The sequence below is a fragment of the Ambystoma mexicanum genome, chromosome 12 (assembly GCF_040938575.1).
Source record: "Ambystoma mexicanum isolate Mex_15411 chromosome 12, UKY_AmexF1_1, whole genome shotgun sequence".
In the NCBI taxonomy this organism is placed as follows: Eukaryota; Metazoa; Chordata; class Amphibia; order Caudata; family Ambystomatidae; genus Ambystoma; species Ambystoma mexicanum.
Genome location: NC_090936.1, coordinates 451,448,805 through 451,471,410, shown reverse-complemented (window position 1 = coordinate 451,471,410; position 22,606 = coordinate 451,448,805). Strand labels below are relative to the sequence as shown.

Sequence of the window (22,606 nt, the reverse complement as noted above, 5' to 3'; positions counted from 1 at the left end):
CGGGTTGAACATTATGTATAGGTTTGAATGGTTCCGCTTCACCATAGTCTGAGAGCTCATTGAAATCTAGGTGTGAGGGGAGGCATCCACAACATGTTTTGACCAAAGTTTCAAAATGGCACTCACTAAAGAATTGGTTTACAGCAGTGATGCACATAGATTTTCTATGGTTCCAAAGCATTCAGTTGCTCCCTGCCCAACCCAGGGAGTCGAGCCCACGAAAAAAGGAATAACATTGTTGTAACAAAATTTTGCTCAAGGCCAAACACGGCAGTTGAAATATTTTTCTTAAGAAATATGCTTAGACCAATCAGTCTCAATATATAGAAGCAACATCACAACATAGTTGCATGTAAGAACATATCTAATGGACAGGCATACAGGCCCACATTACAGATGATAATCTAACATACTTGATTGAACCGATCCATCTACAGACGGTTCACCCCAAAGGCAATCTGTGCATTAACATAGAATCGAACTGTACCTAATCCTTGATAAAGACAAAGAAAGTCGAAACCCGTGTCAGATAGTTTTCAAAGGATTTTGTACAGAAATAAATCGACTAACATGGAATATATCCATTTAAGAAAACTTGTTGGTTGTATTATTGAGTATGAACAATCCATCTTTATCTGCCGAAGGGATTTGGGGCATTTGAAGACCATTTCGAATCAGGGACAATAACGTGTTTAAAGAGCGACATTGGGCACGTCCCACTAATTGTGTAAATGCAGCAATCCCTGCTAGTCTAAAGTATCTATAATCCTACGGCTCATTGACACAGCGCAGCACTGGGTGTGTCTACATGCCCAAACCTTTACATTCACTGTTTTAATGATTTTATGACAAGTCCCGAAAAAGTTGTTCTTGAGATGGTTGTGCTGTTAATATTGATAGAGCATGAAAGGATGTAACTTGGTTACTAGTGCACCATGAAACATTTTAAAGCACATTATGCAACTGATATTATTAGTTTATGAAAGGATGTAGAGAGGGATTCCTATGATTTGGCCTGTCTGAGGCGCAGCAGCCTGGGAGCACTGTTCTGCTATTTCTGACAAACATCAGAAAAATGAAATTATTTCTCCGACAGCTCTACCTTGTAAATGAAGGCCATTTGTTAGGAACTGAAGCGGGGCTCTGAAGGATGGAGACACCAGATGCAGCAGGGGAGGATAGAAGGATTCACTGCTAGAAAGGAGATAAGGCAGATGGAAATGCCCAGGACAGCAGGACGGACATCGGGTGATACAGCATCTATCCCTCAAGGAGCCGTCTATTGTACTGAATGTCATGAAAAGCATATATGGAAAGCTGCCTGATAATAATGGACTCCGTTAAAGTGAAAATTTACTTTTTTGAACTCCGGATGGAAATGTGAGCCAGCAGAATTATAAAGTTGGAGTACTGCACAGGGTAGTACTGCAGAAACCTTGGAGAAGAAAGTGCAAGTTTGGGAAATTGCCTTGAAGTAAGCAGACACACAGCTGGGGGGCGAGGATAAGCCGGCATGACGTTAGAACACCCACATTTTAGCATTGACTGAGTTGAATACACAAGTGTTGATGGTCCTATTTGTTAAACTGTTTAGACAATTTCTTGTGACCGCTTGAGTCTCACTGGTCTTTATAAATGAGCCTGTACGTTGGCCACTGGACCCATATCCACCTCAGAGAGCAAACCCCCCTATCTCATAGCCCATATATTAAATGAGAAGGACCAGGACACCATGCTGTAAGAGAAAACGGTGAGTGCAGATTGGGCAAAAGCTGCATCAGCGTATACCTCTGACATCACATTGGCAGTACAACATGCTAGAGAAATGTTTCAGGGTGTGAAGCAGGTGCTCCAGGTCAGAGCTGAAATATGCCATGCTACACCCAGCGAAATTGAAGGTAACCTGAGGTGACAAGCACATTTATTTTGAATTTACAGATGCTGTGGCTGCTATAATTACATAGAGCGCTTATTATTCCAAGCGCAGACAAGCCATTCTCTGAACCACTGCAGGGGGGGGGGGGCGGCTTGCCCTTACAATGTACTCCACAGTGCCGAAAAACGGGGACATTTTGGCATAGTCCAAGTCTTTTTTCACCAGCTGCTGCCTCAACAGGAGGGCCCTGGGGCTGGGAGGAAGTGTCCCAACTCCTCGCCTCACTGCAGTCCCGGGTGGCAAAATATTAAACACTGGTTATGTTTCTAGTAATGCCCTGCTAATGGGCAGCAGTTAGTGACTGCAGCCACCCTCTACCCATGACATTCTGGCCATTGCTGAAGGGATCTATTCACCTTCGGAGCTGTCATGGGCAGGACAAATGCAAATGATAAACCACGTCTGGGCACCTTGAACACCCTCGCAATTACTGTTTTTAAAAAAAAAAAAATCATTTAATCAGTAGGGTCTTTCTTATGTGTGAATGTTTAGCCAATTGGCCCTGTGATGGGACATTTGCATCTGAAAAAAAAACACACTGGCAGTTACCTACCAAATTGTCTGCTTCCAAGACAATTAAAGTGAGTTTACTTATTTACCCATCAAGCCTGAACGGGCTCTGCAGTTCAAAGCTTATTTATGCCTAGTATATTCAGACTAGTGGCGAGAGAGAACATTGAGACACATATACTGTACAAGTATGGTCTGGCACAGTACCCTGCAATATATGGGCATTTAAACTCCAGGCTCTTCACCTCAAATTGGAAAAGGGGGGCAATTATATATACTACATAATATCGTCATTAATATAACCAACAATATGCAAGATAAAGCGAGAGTCTAGGTGATATAGTTCCTATTGATACATTTTTGGGTGGGGCAGTTTAAGCCAGAGGTTGCATTCCTAGGTTTGGCCATAATGGGGTAACATCAACTCTGGGCTCTGCTTAAGGCTGGATGGGTCTTTCTTTCCACAGCTTCATTGACTACAGCGATCCTACATTATATATTGCCAGCAGTGGGGTAGTGATATTTAATTACTACTCTATATAATCTACCAAATTAGGGTTGGAGAACCAATGAAAGTGAGTGGGAGGAAGAGTTGGCATTGTCAATTACTTATACACAATGTGACCTTGTGTGAACAAACCTAAAAGGTTTCCGAGCTCAGTGTCACCTTAAACACTGTAAAATACTCATCAGGTCATTTTGAAGACATGAATGGCTGCATGGTATCTTCCCTAAGAATAGTGAATTATTTGTGGAACATACATTTTATCTAGCTATATTGCTGCTCCTACTCTGGGAATTCCCTGTAACACACAGGTTCTACCAGAAAGTAATAGAAGAAATTGTACAAATTATTCATAAGAAAATACCCAGGACCCTGTTTCTAATACTACTCACATTAGAGGTTGCTCTCCTTCTTAAGGCCATATTGGTTAATTAAGCCTTGCTTCTTGCTGAGAGGAGTGTACGGATAAGCTGGTTGAAAGACATTATACCAAGGTACATGCAATAAGATACCTGGTTTATTGTAACGATTTGGAAGAAACTTACAGAATCATACTGCATCCTATTTCTTACACTAAAGACATCTGGTCAGAATTTCAGACCCACCATGCCAAGAAGACTATAGACCACAGCTGTTTCCAGCAGAAATCTGAGGTACAGTGAGTTAGTGCTACTGCATCTGGCACTTTATAGCACTATAAGAACTTAGTGGGGATTGATGACGAATTATACCATGTAATATCTCGGGAGGATAGCTCAGGGTCAGCGTGCTCGCCTTGGAAGCAAGACAGCAGTGAGCAACACAGGTTTGATCCCCGGGTCTGCGCTTAGAAACCTCTGGGTATTAAGCACGTTATAAATAACCTATCATAGCATGTTCAAGCAGTGATTGCCATATTGATCCGTTATGTTCATTAGCAATGTACAGTGTATATTGGAACATGTGGAAGTAAGATTTAAGAAATGTGTACTTTACTAAATGTTCACATAATGGTATTGGTGGGTGGGGGGGGTACATTACTTTGTTCATGTTTACATATGTCATCATTTATGCAAGTGCACTCATAAATATATTTTAGAATATACTCTGCACTATAGTTAAGGTGTGTACCTAGTTCCATAGGACACCTGAAAATTGAATTGCTAATATTTTTGACTTGCAAGACGGATTTGGCTGATATTTTGCAAACAGTCTGTCCCGGGCGGACCCCATATCTCCCCCGCAACCCATTTGGAAAAGAATAGTTAACAAATGGAAAAGTTATTAAGAGAATACAAACATTCTGTTTTTGGCTGTTTTCCCCTAGAGAAAGTCAAACTTTCTGTGCAGGGCAAAAACCGCTGGACAAAATTGCACATAATAAGAAACAACTTGGACACGAAGCAGTGACTTCCAGGAGGGGTCTGGCTTATTCCGTCCATTCTTTTTTAAAATATGTGATGGGGTAGGGGGTGCCCCCTTCTCCCACAATTATAGCTATATCTTTCATGGTGCTTTGCAGCAGACAGGCTTTTCAGAAATGAAAGAGCAGCCATTTTCTCCAAAAATTCTATTGCTAATAACTTTTGATTTGCTGGATAGATTTGGGTGAAATGTTCAAAACCAAAAGTGTGTCAAGGACCTGCCCTCCTCCAAACTTGAAATGCTAGGGGAAAAAAAAAATGTATTAAGAAAACAAAATACTACAGTTTTCAGCCCGTTCATTTTCCCAAAGAGAGCTAGTGCAGTTTTTGAACAGTCGTAGCATGAAGACCACTGGGTAGCTTTGGACCAAATAAGAAACCACTTGTGCACAAAGCATTGATATAACTTCCTTGACTGGTTTTGGGTATATCCATCCAGTAGTTTTTAAAATATTCGACAGAGAAAAGGGGTGCTCCCTGCTCCTTTAAAACCGTTATATCAGCCTTGGTGTTTTGCAGCAGAGAGGCTAAACGAGGCTAATGACTTAACTTGCTGGATGGATTTGGATAACATTTTCCAAAAAAATGACATTTTGGGAACAATTAGTTAAAAATGAAAAAGTTATAAAAAAAACATAAAAATGCAGTTTTCAGCCTATTCCCATTCATTTTGCCATATAGAAAATGTGCAGTTTTTGAACATCCGTAGCGCGAGAACCACTGGGCAGATTTGGATCAAACTTTGGAATGGTCTCTCCCCTGATCATACAGAGTCCAATAACATTCTCAACATCAGAAAGAGACTCAAAACTCTTCTGTTTAAGTAGTCACTCCTAGGGGAACACTGAATGTTTTGAATGACAGCACTTAGGTGGCCTGGCCATATATTATATCAATAGCAATCACATCAGGCTACATGTAAAGTTGGGGATTTGTCGGTGGGTTGGGGAACCAGTTAAGGTTAGAAATGCAGACAATGTCTGGCTTATCAGGGGAAGACAGCATGAATCTCTCGATTACAGCGGCAGCGCCGCAAGACGCGCTCAGAAACAAGTGCGTCTCACACGAAGCGATGAGTGATGGGGGGGGGTAATGGGACAGGGTTAGCGAAGGAAAAAGCAATGAAGTGAAGTAAGAGCACCTGGAATAAAAAGGGGGACACATGTTGAGTGCCTGTAAGGATGTGGTAGACTTTTTAATTCAGGGCAATTTTTCCCGTTATCGTGCTAATCGGCAAATCGCCACCCTACTGCAGGAGTTTCCATTATTGGAAACAATGACTTTGAAATTATCACGGGAATAAGAGTTAAAAAAAAAAAGGTTTCAACATTTCAATCAACTCCACCATTGAGAAGAAAATGCGTCACACAAACCAAACCGTGATGGGGTAATGGCCAGGAAAGGACCAGGGATGAGAAAAAGCAATTGTGGAGAGTGGGGGCGTCTATGAAGAGAGGGGGGCCCTTGGTGAGTGTGTGTGAGGACAGGGAAGAGTTTGGGATTTTTTAATGTCATCAAGGGGAGTACCAGGGAAATCCTGCATGCATGAGTAGTTCAGTGCCACTATATGTGTAGTTCATTGCCATTATCGGGGGAATCCCGCAGGAATAGGGAGGAAAAAGGTAATTTTACACCTGCAGTAATTACATGTCCTAGGCAGGGGTTAATGGGTCTCTGGACCTAAGGTCATCACTAGCGGGCCCCAATGAAACCTATTGGTGCAGTATGTACAGTGGTTATGGCTAGCAGGCCCCAAATAAGCCTATTGTTGCAACATGACCAAGGACCATGGCTAGTGGGCTGTGAAAAAACCTATTGGTGCAACATGTATAGTGTCCACGGCCGAAAGGCCATGGCTAGTGGGCCCCAAAGAAACCTATTGGTGCAGTATGTACAGTCGCCACGGCTAGTGGGCCCGAAGAAACTATAGTATAACAAATCCCTTGAAATTCAGTGAATAACCACCTTGGTTGGGAGAGTTAAGGTGATTAGATTTAGCGCAACAAAACCCCTGAAATTCAGCTATCGCATTTTGAGCAAGTTGCCTTAACTATGCATAGCCCCCCCCCCCCGTTGCGCATCGTATGACCGCAATGGTGCCATCACAGATATACATATTCATTAGTGAGAATTGGCGACACCTTTAAGGTGCAGAGCCCCGGACTAAGGATTATGAAACTTGGAGGTTTGTTGCAAGGAGAAATCATCCAGAATCTTGGTTAATGTATGCCCAAGGGAGGCCACCCTGTATATATTTCCAGGGTTAGCTGTTTGAGAAAAGCTATTCAGTGAGCTGGAGAGAGTGACTGTTGAGATGGATTTATAGAATCTGGCCTGGTGGACAGATTGTAGGAAGCCACCCTAGTTATAGTGAACTGGGTAACTGAAAGGTAGCAGAGAAGGGCAGTCAAGGCTGTTCTCAAGAGAGTGACAGTGGGGTTAGGGGTCCACAATGAGTTCACACAGTGAAGCACACAATAATTCAATTTAGACTGGAAAAAACAAAAATACTATATTTATTCTAGGCCCAAAACACACACTAGGAGATGAAACAAGCAGGTGGTATAACACATCACTCAATTATAAACATGTATAAAGTCACCATAGGTACTTAGGAATGTATTCAACACAATGCAGTTAGGTGGAAACTAGTCACATGAAAGATAGCCTACCTTTAGAAGTTCAATCCCTATGAAAATGGGGCCTTGTGACCAAGAGTCGCAAAGCATCTTACCAGAAAATGGGTCTGGTGAATGAAGGGTTCTTGGATTGGTGAAATGTTCCAGAGAAGATATTCAACAATGTTACTGGTGGGTAAAATAATGTTCATATGTTTCAGGTACAGCTGCTTTTAGACGTGATTATCAAAAAGGGATGGAATGGAAGTTTATTCTAAGATTTATTGTAAGAACAGGGGGGGGGGCGCAAATACTATGTGTTTACTTACCCCCCTGACTCTGATTTTCCCAGAGGACTAGATTGGTTGACTGGGGGGGGCCCCAGAGGTAGGTTTTCCCACTGTTGATTTTAGTGATAGGTGCCCAGGAGCTGTGGGTGCATGAATTCTTCTGGTCGGTTCCAGGAACAGTGCAACCCTTGGGGATGAAGAAATGCTGAAGGCACTGGTGCAGACCTCTTCAGGACACTTCACCAAACTGGAGAAGGCAGGTTCCAGCGACGGCAGGCGTCCCTCCAGTCACGGTTGAAGAAGACCTTACAGAGCAGGATCCCTTGAGGCTGAGAGGCTGAAATTCGGCAGGAAGGTAATTTACACCCCAAGCTGGCAACTATTAAATTTCCAGCGATGAATGCCGAATGGCAACGGTTCTACTGAGGTAGCCCACTGGAGAGTTTGTCAGTCCACTGGGTGGTCCAGGCACACTTCCAAAGGCTCAGGACGGCTGGATTGGGAGCGTATCGAGACTGGTTGGTCCCCCAAGGGTTGAAACGACGCTTAGGGCCTTTGCAGGTCGGGTACTCCAGCAAGGTTTCACTTGGCCAAACAGAGGAAGGGGATGCTGGGCCTCTTCAGGCAGCATCCATGGATCTTCAGTCGGATGCTCTTCAACACAATTAATTGGCTCCAACGCGGTTCCGAAGAAATTACTTCAGGAGGAGTCCTCTTATCCAAAATTCTTCCTGGACGCAAGTCCAAGCACACAAACGGTACGGATCTGCACCATTCAAACCGCCAGTAGTGGTCCAATTGGGGACTACTGTGGGTTTCACTGATGCCACACACCTAGACTTTCCAGCGCCACGGATGTGGAATGGGACTAGACAGTCTCACCCCCTTCCTGGGCCACACACGGACACAAAGGCATCACTAGAATGCAAAAGCAGCAGATATCCCTGGCAAGTACATGACCTTATATGGGATTTTGTAACCTGGCAAGGCAGGAAGGCCAAACAATATAGCCAAAGAACAAGGAAAAATCTTATGGAATGTCATTTAGCCATGTTACGTGGCCATATGTGGTAAACGCGAATGTGCACACTAGAAGTAACGCAAACATGGTACAAATGATTGCTGCCACCTTATCTTTAGGCACACTTAAACGTAACCAAAAATCCCAAGTGTTAACAACTAGGGTTATACAAAAGTATCCCCAATGCATTCAATTGTAAGATGCTGTGTGCACTGTCAAAAAGTTACCTAAAAGGTAAAAAGACAAAAGGGATAGTTTTCCAGTAGTGAAAGTCTGAAGGATTGACCGGTTTCCCCATAGCAAAATGAACAAAATGTCAGAGGAGTGAAGCTGAAGGCTTCACTTTTACTGATAACCTATCCTTGTGTCTCTCTGGGGTTCATCTTTCCTGCTTTGTTGCTCGCCCCAGAGTAAATGGTATGACATGTTTTAGATGGCCCGCTTGTCTCATAAAATGTATCTCCCGTTTACAGGATCTTGGGCACTACGGTTGCACCTTTATGTTTTGTCCAATGATAAAGGGATCTTGGCTTCGAGCCACCTGTAGATAGACCTCAGTAGGATGCAGACTTCAACTTGTTGATGTAGAATATGTTTGTCCTATATTGAAGGTTGAAAAGTCTTTAAGGCCAGATGAAATCTCTACAATTTCAGAAGGTTGATGTATTATTCTGCTGCCCTAAGTATTTCAAACCCTTTTTTAAATGTTATTTATGAATTACCTAACAATGTTGGCCTCAATGACAAATGACAATATTTCATACTAACAATGCTGCATAATACAAAATATAGATGGTAAGAAAATGTAATATAGATTAAATAACCATCTAACCGCCCGAGTAATACATAGCAAATTCATAAAGTTCATACATGTTCAAAGTAACAGATTATATATTGTTGTTCACATCTTAAAACTCACAACATACTTAATATAAATATAATATAAAATCATCCTCTCCAACTTATCTTTCCTTCAGTGAAACTACAACAACCACTCCCAAAAATGACAGAATTGGAAAAGTCAAATTAATCGTCTGACCACTGGTAGCCCTATCCCAGATGTCGGAGGTTAAAAGCCATCTAAATTCATGAACAAATTTAGCAAAAAAGTGATCCCTTTTATCCTGTAATGCTACACATTCTAAAATAAGGTGTTAATTATTTTATGATCTTGCCACCTTTACAAGGGGCACACATCTGATCACCAGGGTTGTCACCACTTCTAATGGCATAGCCTGACTGCTATGGAAACTATCAGTAGTGAACCGTTCAAAACGCGACCCACTGGAATAGGATATAAGACTACGATATAATGAAATAACTTTCCATTCCCACTAGAGTCTCAGCGAGGTCAGTCCCAACTCAAACTGCAGTGTGGCTATTGGCATACATATGGGCAGATAATTGGGCCTTTTCCCAGATTCATAACTCAATGATGTCCCAATCAACCTCCAGGGATCTGGACAAAACCTCTTGGCCATTTAATAGGTCTGGCACAACCTTTAATTTATAGAAATCTATCATGGGACTCGCTGCATAGCGACAGTATCTTTGTTTTAAACATTTTAATTGCACAGCTAGTTGCAGACCTTTTTCTCTTAAGCTTTTTCTACCAAGGCTCCCTTTGTAGGATGTGGCCTAAATATCATACCTAAATATTTCAAATCAGTTGCTAGACTGATCTCAAGCTTATCAACTCTCCAGGTAAAATAATTTGTTTTTTTAATCTTGTAGAAAATCTGCTAATGCTGGCTTTTTTGCTATTGATAATTAGCTCATTTTGGCAGGCATACGAGATGATAGCTTGAATCATTCTTTGCAGCCCAATTTGAGCCTGATCTATCAAGAGCACTTCATCTGCATAGGATAATCAGCAAACTCTGTGGTTGCCAATCTTTCGGTGTTTAAAAGCCACAGCCTCTAATATAGGGCCTAAGTCTGCCAAATAAAGATTAAAAAGCCTTGGTGCCAAAACAGATCCCTGTTGTAGTCCACGCTGAGTTTTAACACTTGGACAAGGTATCCCGGTTGTTCACTCTCCCTTGTACAGATGTGTTTTCGTGAATAGTCATTAATATTGCAAGCAGGTATTCTGGGATGTCTCAATCTCCCAACTTCTTCCACTTTCAATCCCTTGAGTGAGACAATTGATGCGTGATATTGACTGTCCACCATCAGATAGGAACATAGCTCCACCACATAAAACTGGATAGCATTTGTGGTAACTTATTGTGTCTGTTAAATTGGCCTATTTGTTAGACCATTGATCCTCTAGGTATTTCTGCATAGACCTCATATGAAATCTCAGTTGTGTCATTAGGAAGATGCACAATGGCATTGAGTTTAGGAGCAAGACATGGTCCTGCAATGAAAAAGGTTTCACAATTTTAGGGCGTATTCCTTGAACAATTAGTCTCTCCTCCAAAGGAGAACTGGTTCCTTTCGCAGTGCTGATGACTATTCCTGGGTTATGCATGTTTCATACCGGGCTGCAGTCTGCTTGCATGCTCTTCGAAGTCAGAAGCAATCCAGTTGATCGTCTTGGGACACTTTGATTTTCTAATCATCTATGCAAGGATAAACAAATCTTCCTTACGTGTGGGGAAAAAAGCTGCATCTACTTGGATAAGGGGTTGCTAAGAGCTAACTTTAGATCAAAGAGAAAAGAGTCTACTATCATAATGGTTTTGCACGGTGACGAAACAAAGAAAACTCCTGTAATTCTTTGTGGTAGGGATGTGGAAGTAGGCATCTTGCAGATATTTACTGACAGTCTTTCTGGCTCCCAAAGATAAAGAAATATTTGGTGTAATGCTCACACCCTACAAGTTTCCGTTGTGGCCCATTTGTTTGGCATCGCTAAGTCTAAAATGGTTCTGAAGTCTTACTTGGGATCTTACTTCTGCACTGGTATCTTGACTAAGAACTATTCCCTCACTATTTTGTTGCAATGCTTCTGTAGCATTCTTTACAAGAATGTCACCTTCTTACATTCATGTGTCATCTTTAGTTGGTTTTCCCTCAGTTTTCTAGCAGCTTGAATTAGAAGACCTTTTGTTGCCTGACCAAGTTGAGTACCTAGCATCTGCAGTTATAACGCCCATTGTTGCTTGATACTGATGTTGACTCCCATTTGGTGTGCTGTTGGTAGGAGTGAGACATGTCACTGGTGTTAGGTGTTTTGGAGCAGAGGGAGCCTTCCATGCTGGAATTGGAGCCCTGTTCACCACCCTAATCCCTCAGCTATCCGTCTGCCAAGAATAAGACCCCAGATGTCAATGACGGTGTTGTACCAAGTGGGCTGAACCCTCTGAATGCAGATTTTGAAAATGTGCCCCTTCATGCAGGCCAATGGCGCCCCGGGTCTGTTTTCATTTGTCATTTGAGGAAAACTCTGTGGCAGTAGCCTTTGCAGAAGAAAATACCTACCATATCTGCTAATTAATTGGTTTGTAAAACATATTGCTTTTTTGCATCACTTCAATCTTATCTTTTCCTGTATGCTTGACTTGAAGACACCCCCAGCAAACACACACATACAAATAATTACGCACCCCTATATTCCTCCCTTTAACCATCTGCCATGTGCCCTGTTACTATCCTTGTCTGAGGGAGCTGAGGACTGTTGAGGGTAGATGAGGGTGTGGTCTATCACTGAGCTTGCATGTATCCATCTAAAAAATGATAATATGCCTTTGTAGTTCAATATTATAGGGATGTTTAGCTTTTTCAGTGCTTTAATCATGAACACATTGAAGTGAACTTTACTGAGATGCAGTTTAAAAGAAAATGGATAGTCTGTTCAATTTGTACTATCAGTCTCAGCAAGTGTGGTAGACTTTGAAAGGTTGACTACGAACAAGGACCTAGTTTATGAGTGGCTATACTATTTGTCTTCTGAAGAAATTATGTTCCCGTCCTTAACTTCCTCATTTGCCTCTGTATCCTGCACAGCCACAGGCACCAGTGATTGGGAAGGTCGACACTGTGCTTTCCACATTTGTCATTAGAAATGTGTGGTTGGTGGTGCCTTTTATGACGGTTTATCTGGCCTACTCGGCAACAAGGTTAGTTGGTGTAGAACCTGTAGCACCTTGATTTTGAGATCCTCTGTCTTAAAACATCTCACCAATGAGAAGCACTCTGCTAGCTTGCCAAACTTGGCTTGCCTTCTATTCTACCCCTCACTCTATGGCATGTCATATCCCGATAAACCTTGCAATCTGCTATGAAATGGCCATCTGCAAATAGTGCATGCCTTTCTAATGCTTGATGTCTTCAGCCATTTTATTATCACGTTTCAGACCTCTATTGAAAAGAGCAATCACAGAGGCAAAGAAGAAAGATCAGTAAAAGGAGAGAGAAGAAACTAGAACTGAAAAGTAGGGGGTTTTGTTGAGAAACTTTGCATTCTTGAATACTTTAAGTGAGGATGAGGGTCAACTACCAAGAATATATTCATCAGAAAAATAGCTTCTAGCCTGAGCTTGTGTTCCAGGATCCTATCTCACAAGCTGAAATGTATTGGTGATACTGTGTAAATTCTCTGTGGACTATGTCTTTAAAGAACAGTGGTGTCCTGTTTGAAAAGGGGAGGTTTTACGCATTTTTCTAATCTTATTTGGGTTTTTTGTGTTCTCGTCAACTGGCAGTAACAGTATGCGTTTTGAGTTTCGTTTTGTAATGTCAGGTTTTTATTTTGTAAAAAAAAAAAAACAGAAGAAACATGAAGATAAAAGGAGTAAAAAATGATTGGGTTGTGATTTCTTAAAATGTTCTGTCATCCTGCTATGAGGAGCTATTGCCTTATGATGAAAATGAAGATCCCATCATGAAGGAGCATTGATTACATAGCTTTCTGTACAAAAGGGTATTCATGATCTCCTGTTCTTTTAACATATTGACATATTTATGAGGTTGAAGGTACGTCAAATTGCTAATTAATTGGTGCAGGGGAATACTATGGTAGTAACGCAGCTCGACTGAGTTTCTTGCTTTGTGAATTTTCTTTTACTTGCAGTAGCTCAGAATCTGAAATGGAAGAGGAGGATGAGGAAGAAGAAGAAGAGGAGGAAGATCAACCACAGGGACCTTCGTCTGATCTTGGAGGGGTTCCCTGGAAGGAAGCCGTAAGGATCCATGCTCTTCTTAAGGGTCAAGAAGAAGGGGAGACTGAAGGCGAAAAACCTCTGGAAGCTGGCGAGATGGTGCAAGAGAATGGAGAAGAGGATGTAGAGGAGGAGAAAGAGGAGGAGGAGGATGAGGAGGAAGATGAATCCAGTGAAGGTTTGTAAGATTAATTTGTTGCAGTGTGCAAAGCCAAGTACTTCAGTGTCAAGGGCTGCGTAAGTGAACAATATCACAAATGTGACACTGCAGTATTTACAATATGATTTGGTTTTTAATCAATGAATTCTATATGCCAATATAAAATACTTACCAGTGATCAAGTTGACTACAAACAGTTCTGCCTTTTGCTCATACCTTAATATTTTATCTCAGTAAATGCTAAATTGGGGTTTGCCACTGCTGCCAGCCATGCTTTTGGACTGTATGCTAATTACCCAGTACTTGAATTATGAATACATTATTGATGTATCTGGTTCAAGTCTTTGAACATCATACAGATCATACATAAGAGAATATAAAAATGCAAAGAACTGGGCAATGGCTTACACAGATTCTGGCTCGCAAGCTCAAGCCATGGTAGGCCCAAGCGAAGCAAGGGCTGTGGGCCGTTACCAGCCATGTACCCCCTGCTATGCTGGTGAAAGCCATTCGCACCCCAGGATTTAACTGGGGGCCCATACCCTGTGGAAAAGTAAAACAATGGTGGCAGCCGCCATTAAAATGAAAAAGGGACCGAGTCCATATTCGGATGACGGCGGCCATAAAAAAAATATCAAAAAATGCCTGCCACCATTTGAAAGGGATCTAGTCCCTTTTCTATTTTATGCCGCATGTGGTGATTAGAGTCACAGCCGGGGAAAGACAGATTCTGATTGGATAATCTGTTTTTCCCTGGTACGAATGTATGTTTTTTAGGCCTATTTACTAGATGAACAGTGCCGACTGAATGGCAACTAGAACATGCAAGTCAAGAGAGCATAACACAGCCTTAATTAAAGTTAAGATGGTAAAAATACACCTTTTATTGAGGACCATATTAGGTTTTCAACCCCGTCATTTTTCCAGTTTCTTTAGCGCCACACTTTAAAAAAAAAAATTTTATGTGAAAAATCATATCCACTAATATATGCATCAATAAACAGCATAGCAATTAAGAATAAAGACAAATAAAACTTCTAGAAGATATTTCTTCCCACAGATTCCTCTGCTTTTAAAATAGCCTAATATGTATACCGGATTTATACATCTTTTTACTGGCACGTCTTTAGATTGGATCAGTCAAGGCTACATTGCAGCGCCTCGGGTGTCAATGATGAGATATATATTTATCTCATATGGTGTTGTGAAAACATGGCCAAATGCTCCAACCACATGGCGGTCAGGACTATACTGCACTGCTGATCCCTAATAAGGGTGAAACCAGGTATGTAGTTGTCCTGGCAGCCTTGCAAATGTCTGTCTTGGGTTGATTAAGCTATGTATAAAGTAGCACTGCTCTCTTAGACAGACAATTTCCTGGAGAAAAGGATTGCATTTGAGAAAATTTGTATACCCACAATGCTTTGCTTTTGTGGCTCAGAACTGGGGGTGAATTTCTAGCAATGGCTACTTGGTGGCGTTGTGGAATGTGACTTGGCTCAAATGGACTTTCATATATATATATATATATATATATATATATATATATATATATATATATATATATATATATATATATATATATATATATATATATATATATATATATATATATATATATATATATATATATATTGGGCTTGTGAATCTGCTTAGATTCACAAGCTCTGCATAATCCGTCATCTGTTTGTTGGCTCAGAGTATACATTTTTTTTGGAATCCGCAAAATAGAGCTTCAACGGGGGCTTTCCTGTTACACTATCGCTATCTAATGTGTACAGGTACCCCAGATCCCTCATGTGTCAACGTCCTCATGTTTTTTTTCCGTTGTTGGTTGGCAGCAATTTGGCATCGGAAGGAAACTTTCAATGCCATTAGATGCAGAAGTTTCATTGAACAAGAGATGGACTCGACTGTAGCAGCTATGATGTGTGCTGTATGCACACTGCTGGGGCGGGGGGGGCTGATAATTGATTCATTCTTAGGGGACTAGAGAATGTATTTTCCCTTTCTACACTAAGGCAGCTTCACTACCCTGAGGACAAGATGGAAAAATACACCCTTTAAATTCAGTCCAGGCTGCAATTCCATGTTTCCCTGGAAGGACACTCACGTAGTGTGTAATAGTTGCCTTCCTCAGGACCACACCAGAGGTCGCTGCCAGATGTCTTAAATTAAAAATTGAAACACTTCGGGAGCATTATCGGCAGTGGCCGAGTCCAACGTTCGCACGTCACAACTCAAGGTCGTGGTTACAGACTCAGGGTTTGATCCGACCACCACCCCTCCCACCCCAACAGCCTAATAAGGAGGTGCCCATCCCCAGCTATGACTGCTTAACATAAGGGCGAGTTGGAGAGAAATTCCCTGGATAGCGTGAGGCTGCAAGGTTTCACAAACATTAATATCCGCACAATGAAAGTTGTGAAAAGAGTGGGGAAAAGGTCAAGGTCGACCCACAAAGGCAAAAAAACGAATTCACCGGCATCGAGCATAGAAACTGCCAATGCTGGAACAGACCAACATGGGACCCAGGCTTTACAGAAGGAAAACAGGCAGGAAAGGGGAGAACAAAACACACAACACCCACCACTTCATCTTCAGCGTGTCTCGATGCCCATTGCACCCAGTGAAACACATTTGGAGAGTAGCACAACACTTGCTGCAGCTGTAAAGCAGAAAACCCGGGTAGACATTTCAGACTCTGAGTGGGAAGAAACGGGTGAAACCAGTGTCAGAGAATGGTGAGGCTGAAGCGTAGGATACCATAGGATACCACCCCCATGCATGGTTACAATTCAAACTCTGACACCAAAGGGAATGGTCTATGCAGCACTATGACCAAAATGGTCTCAGTCATAGAAAAGCATGAGGGACCAAGTAAGACATTTATACACTACATGTGGAGATCCTCCAAAAAAGAAAGCCAAATCGCAGATCCGAGTAGAATTTCATACAGAACCCATTATCACACCATGATGAATTTGAGGACACTGGTGTGAGAAACTCCCATCAAGAATATCAGGAATTCATTGATCCTGATGATTACATTATGCCTACCCCAGATGTTGTAGACCAACCCTTGCCCCCCCCCCCAACCCCGACACCTCCTCCTACCTAGTAATTCCTTTAACCCATTCCTCATGTAACATTTGGTTACACTAAATCACTTAAATGGCTGGTGGTAGTGGTTTCTTTTTTTACTACCTAGTAACATGTATATGCAGGCTGATACTTCAGCTGCAGTGCTGCACAAAAGGGTGACCATACTCTTACGTCCAGTCCTCTTTCCTCAGTACTGCATGGCCGTCCCTCGCTGGGGATGGGAGGTGGAACCTTTTTCACCAGACAAAACCTCCTTCCCCTTTAAATTTACAGGCGTGCATGGGTGCGGCCCTGGGAGCATGTGCTCCACGTCCTCTGCCCACCGGCGCCACACCCCAGTCCCCTTTTCAGTGTCGACGGGAACAGGCCGATTTCACCAGTTTGGCTTTGCCCATGTAATAGCACACGCTCTTCCCCGGATACTTTCTTCCGTCTTTTTGTCTTTTTATCAATCAGGTACTCGGTCCTCTGACGCCACGCTCCTCCCCGGCGCATGTCGACTTCAGCAGGTGTCCAGTCTGTGAGGTGCTCTTCCCTACATCAGATTCACATGCTGTTTGCTCTGCTGCCTTGGCCCCGACCATGGATGGGAGGGTTGTACCGTGTGCAACGCACTTTCTCCGCATGCTCTAAAGAACCGACTAGCTGGGTGGAGGGAGCTCTTTGAGAAGTCGCCACCAGAGGACTTGAAGGACTTCGTCAGACATAAGTCAAGGCCCAAGGGAGGGCTGCTCTTTTCCAGCACACCCCACAAGGGCGACTCCTTCCCAGGGAAACCACTGAGCGGGAGGAACCTCTCAGGTTCTCACACCAGCATGGGTACCAAGGCTTGCTCAGCTACTGGCTGCCAGGCCGAGGGGTCCACAAATCCTTCAGGAGACAGTGCTGAGGGACTGCAAGTTTCGTTTACCGGGTGTACACCCGAGGGTATATGCCCTTGTACTGGCAACATGGCAGAGGGGGCGCCTGCACACAGTACTACCGCGACTCTGCCGAGGGCGACATGCCTACCAGGTCTCGACCTGAGGTGCAGGGTAGGTCTCATGCTCCACTGTCAGGAGTCCTGTAGGAGGCCGGGCCCAGTGAGCCAAGCACCATGACTTCGGCACGTGTCATGCAGCTCGACAAGATGGTTGCCGCGCCAGACAAGGTTTCCGCTCGTCTCAAACCACCCCAAGGAATGAAGCAGGTGGGAGACAGAGTTACAAGGTCGGACTGGTTTCAACCAGGTATGTGGCTTACAGTTTATCCATCAGCAGCGCAGGGCAGGTTTTCTCTGCAACCAACTAGACAGAATACGCACCGGCCCCAGCAGCCGCCCGCTACCCCGTCAATATCACCTGCCACCCCACCAGCCTGCAAGGACAGGTTCTTTGAAAAGTTCCTTACACTCTTGAGATCTCCTCAGATGGGGGCCATCCTCAAGGATGTTATCAGGGACATGCACCCTCCGGCCCCCACGCCCATAGTCATTTCTCCTATGGCTCCAGCGCCGCAGGCCCTGGCCCAGCCCCTGCTGCCCACGCCGGCTCCTTCGATTCTGGCTTCCCTGCCTCCCACAGTTCTGGCGGTTCCATACCAGCCTCCGGTCTCCACTGTCCTTGGCGCCCAGCACACTGCCACTCATGCCGGACCAGCCGGATGCCCAGGTGGGTCAGACGAGGAAGAAGACCCCAACACACCATTGTCAGCCAAGGCCTTCCACGAACGACTTGCAGAGCTGGCAGAATACTTGGGTCTTCCTTAACCCGAAGTCGAACAACCAGAGGCAGGAGTGCCTGCTGAAATCCTCACTATATGCCCCCACGGCTAGAACAGGCATTCCGATGCAGAAGGACGTTGTCACCTTAGACAAGAAGGGGTGGCTCAAACCCTACTCGGTCCAGCCGGTCAATTGATGCCTGGACATCAAAAATAGGCAAATAGAGAGGATGCACTCTTGCTGTCGGCCCACCCTCAACCGCACTCTTCAGTGATTGCTGCAGTGTCACTCTACTCAAAGCCTGTGTCGTCCTTGGCCACCTCGTCCTCTGTGCTGCTAGACAAGAAGGAGAAAATCTTGGAGGCGTACGGGAAGAAGCTTTATTCTAACACTTCGCTGCATTTTCGTCAAGCCAACATGGAGGCCATGCTGGCTGCCGTTAACCAGAGGCTTTGTCAGGAAATAGCCGACTTCCTTCCAGAACCTTCGGTGCAGAGCCAGTCCCGCTTCAAGGCGGGACTGGCAGAGGCTAAAATGGTGGCGCAAGGCATCATGGAGTCCACCATGGCCCACATTGACACCTCTGGCCGGGCCATTTTCATCACCACGGACACGTGACTGCAGAATTGCGACTGTCAAGATTGTTGCCTTGGGGGTTAGGTATATTTTACTGTGTGCAAAATGTTCTCAGCAATTTGACCAAAAATAAAACGCACGCATGACCGATCAGATCGAATAATAAAGGTTTCCGGATTCGCCATTTGCAAAATGTGTTATGCCCTGTTTAACAATTATGTAATGTGCCCATTACAAGAAAAAGCACTTTCGTATAAATACTCATTGATATGCACGATGAAAGGATCGGTTGCAGAGCAAATGAAGAGGCTGAAGTCTATTGTGCGTTCGTAAATCAGGAAGTGAACGCGAGATTAGAAGAAAGGCCGTATGAGAGGCTTCTCGCAAGATTTCAAGTGAAATCTAAACGGTCAGTGGTGTTCGTTCAAGGCATACGAAAACATTGCTGAAGCGAAGTGCCCTCACATCTCAAAATATAAATATTATATCCGCCGTGAATGCATGTAGTCTAATGTAATAAAACCAATTCACAGGAAAGACCGAAGGGTAAGTGTGATGTTTGAAACAAAACAAGCATTTGACAGACATTTCCCACACACAATTTAAAACAATGGGCCTCATTACGAGTCTGGCGGTAACCGAGCCGGAAAAACCGGTAGGTTACCGCCGGACTCGTATTACCATTCCGCCTCCGTGATTCCTGGAATTACCGGGGCATTACGACCCCTGTGACCTGGGAATTCCGGAGGCGTAATTCTGTAAATCCCCATTCCCATGGAGTCCCATAGGACTCGATGGGGACCAGGGAAACACTATTTCCGTCTTTGACAGAGCCAGTGTTTCCATGTCCCCCTGCAGGCAGGTGGTGTTAAACCCGCCAGGTCAGACCTGGCGGGAGTGACACCTCCTGCCTGCAGGACTCTTAATCTGCCGGTCCGGAAAGAACGGTGGCGGCGGTTTTACCACCACCATTCTTTCCGGACCGACAGGGTCGTAATGAGGCCCAATGTCACATAAATAAGTGAAATTAGATTACAAATTTAGAGGTTCAATCCATGTAGGCAATGTAACCTTGTAAGTACACCACATTAGCATGTACTATGCATTGTAATTAAAAACAAAGGGACAACACATTTTTGTATACTATTAATATATAGATGTTTCAGAGATCATTCAAATAGAAAAAAGATCAATTTGGACCAAATAGGAGAAAAAAGGTCATTTAGGTCAAATGTTTAGATCAAATAGGCTCTAATACCTCCTGAACGATTATGAAATGACCAACGCAGAATGTGGATGCAGCTAGGCAGTAGTCACCCAATGGCTGCAGGCTTAGAGCCCTGCTACTGCATTCTTGCACAAGTTAGATGCAACAGATCAGGCCCCAGGAAAATGACCTGCCATTCATAACACTGTCTCTGAGGTTTTAGTGCCCATGCATACTTCTGTACTTGGCCGATGGTTCCAACAATGGGTAGTTGTTAGGCACCGTCACCGCCCAGCCCGGGCTTGGCAAGTACACACCTCTGTTTCATTGTGGAGACAATGGAAAGGACTTCTGCCCATTCCTAGATGGTGCCGGCGTTTGTTGCACTGCCATGCCATGATTTCATAAATATCAAGCTGGCACTGTGCATTTGCAGTCCAGAACAGTTTTAAGAACTGCAGAAGAACAGTAAGCGGCGTGTCGCAATTGTGCTTTTTTCCTGATTGCAACAATGCTGTTTCTTCCTTCTGTATCCTTGCCCTCTCTGCTATTTCTCATTCTGAATTACCCAGTGGCATCTTTCTTCCTGGCTCGTGTTACCTTGTTTCTATCCTTTCCTCCTTGCTCTCTCTAGCTATCCTCTGCCTGAGAATCTACCAATGTCTCTCCACTTACTTTGCTCCTGGGACTTCAAGGAATCCTTGCTCCAGACTGTGCTGCCTCAAGTTTATTTTCCCTGTACTGAGTTTTTCCTCTAACCTGGAGACTTGCCCTCTCAGGGTAGCCCACTGGCCTTCCTGTGGTTTATACAGGTGGCTGGGTGACTACTTGGGGTGACTGGGCCTACCACTTCGACCCAAAACCTTGCAAAGCGCCTAAGCTAAGGCCTGTCGCTGACAGATTGTGACGCCCCAAGCCACAAAAAGAAATGGAGCAGATAAGAGTTGGTGGCAGCTGTTCAGGGGCTAACCATAGAGCTCCAAAATGTAAAGGCTGAGAACGCTGTGCTTCGGCAGGCTATGGCCCATCGGGAAGTGTCATTGGAGGTTTCCCAGTACCGGAGTACCGTAATTGAAAAATACAATGGTGATCCAACAAATCACAAAGAACACGTGGATGCCTGTACTGTGGCCTTTGCATTCCAGTAAACTTCATTCCCCACCGATAGAGCTAAGGTGGGGTTCTTGATATCCCACTTAGCTGGTAGTGCCTTATCATGGGCTACTCTGTTGGTTGTATCCAGCAGTCCTCTTCTGGACGATTTTAGAGGATTTCTCACTACCTTTTCCAGAGTTTTTGATAGACCCAAGCTATCATATACCAGCAAGATACCTTGCTGGATTTTGCTCAGGAAACCTGGATGTTCTTAACTACAATACAAAATTCAAGAAATTGGCTCAATAGACTGCTTGACCCGCGAAAGCCTGCTTTATCTTTTCCGTAGGGGTTTATCCGACGAGCTGATAGATGAACTAGCCAGAGTTCCACGGCTTCCTTCAGTCGACGACCTGATCATGTTGGTGTTTCAGATGGACTACCGCCTCCAGGATCGTAAAATAGAACAGCGATAAACCTGATCCAATTCCTCGCGTACAATGGTGCCAGCTCTGTCTCCACTTAAGAGGACATGACAGCAGGTGAACCCATGCAGATTGCGGTTGCCAGAGGACCACTATCCGAGAAAGAAAGGCAACGTAAGAGTATGTACTGCAAATCCTCAAGTCATATGGTACGAGTATGTCCTTTAGCTCCACCACGGAAGGCAGAAAATGTCAGCTCCTGCTCATATAAGGGACCCTTGTCTGGAAGAAATCTGCTGGTCCCTGTATAAGTGGAACGATGGATTCTCATGTTGCCAAGTTGACCATTATTGGTAATTAAGATCTATCTCATCTTACTGCAATGGTTGAATATCGAGGCCATTGGAATGGTAGATTCAGGAACTGCTGGCATGTTCATGAACAGATCCTGCGCCCAAAAGATGGATATTCCGATTATACAAAAAACTCGAGCTCTACCTGTGGAAGGAGTAGCTGGACTATTTTTGAGTTGCAGGCTTATCATGGAAAAAATGGACATGGTTATGTCCATCCAACAACACAGAAGAAACATATTGTTCTATCTCATAACAGCTGCCTGGGTGATCCTGGGCATCCCTTGGTTGAAATGGCACAATCCGTTCATCAACTGCAAGGCCAGATCTTTGTTCCTGGGTTCCGAAAAGTGTGTGTCTGTGGCTGGCAGGAACTGGCAATGAGGAAACTGTTACACATAAGTAGTTAGTCCGTCTTGTCTACTTACGCCTTACAGGTTTCCAGTTTGACAGTCTTAGAATCTGCAGTGTCAGGAGGTTTTCTCAGAAGAGGGTGAAAAACTGCTACCATATGATTGTGCCATAGAGTTGATGCCGGGATCCACTGTTCCTTTCAGTAGCATGTTCATATGTCCCCAGCTGAAAAAACAGT

General features: G+C 43.8%; 1 protein-coding gene across 19 annotated transcripts in view; it reads left to right on the top strand.

The window, feature by feature from the left end:
* MICAL3 (microtubule associated monooxygenase, calponin and LIM domain containing 3) overlaps positions 1 to 22,606 on the top strand; it is a 2,299,897-nt gene that overhangs the window by 1,589,167 nt on the left and 688,124 nt on the right. For 18 of the 19 annotated variants that reach the window (XM_069628665.1, XM_069628663.1, XM_069628664.1 and 15 more), the window contains one exon: positions 13,304 to 13,569. In XM_069628665.1, the coding sequence (XP_069484766.1) occupies positions 13,304 to 13,569 (266 nt within the window). The remainder of the gene's footprint in view (positions 1 to 13,303; positions 13,570 to 22,606) is intronic. The other variant, XM_069628668.1, reaches the window with a different exon arrangement.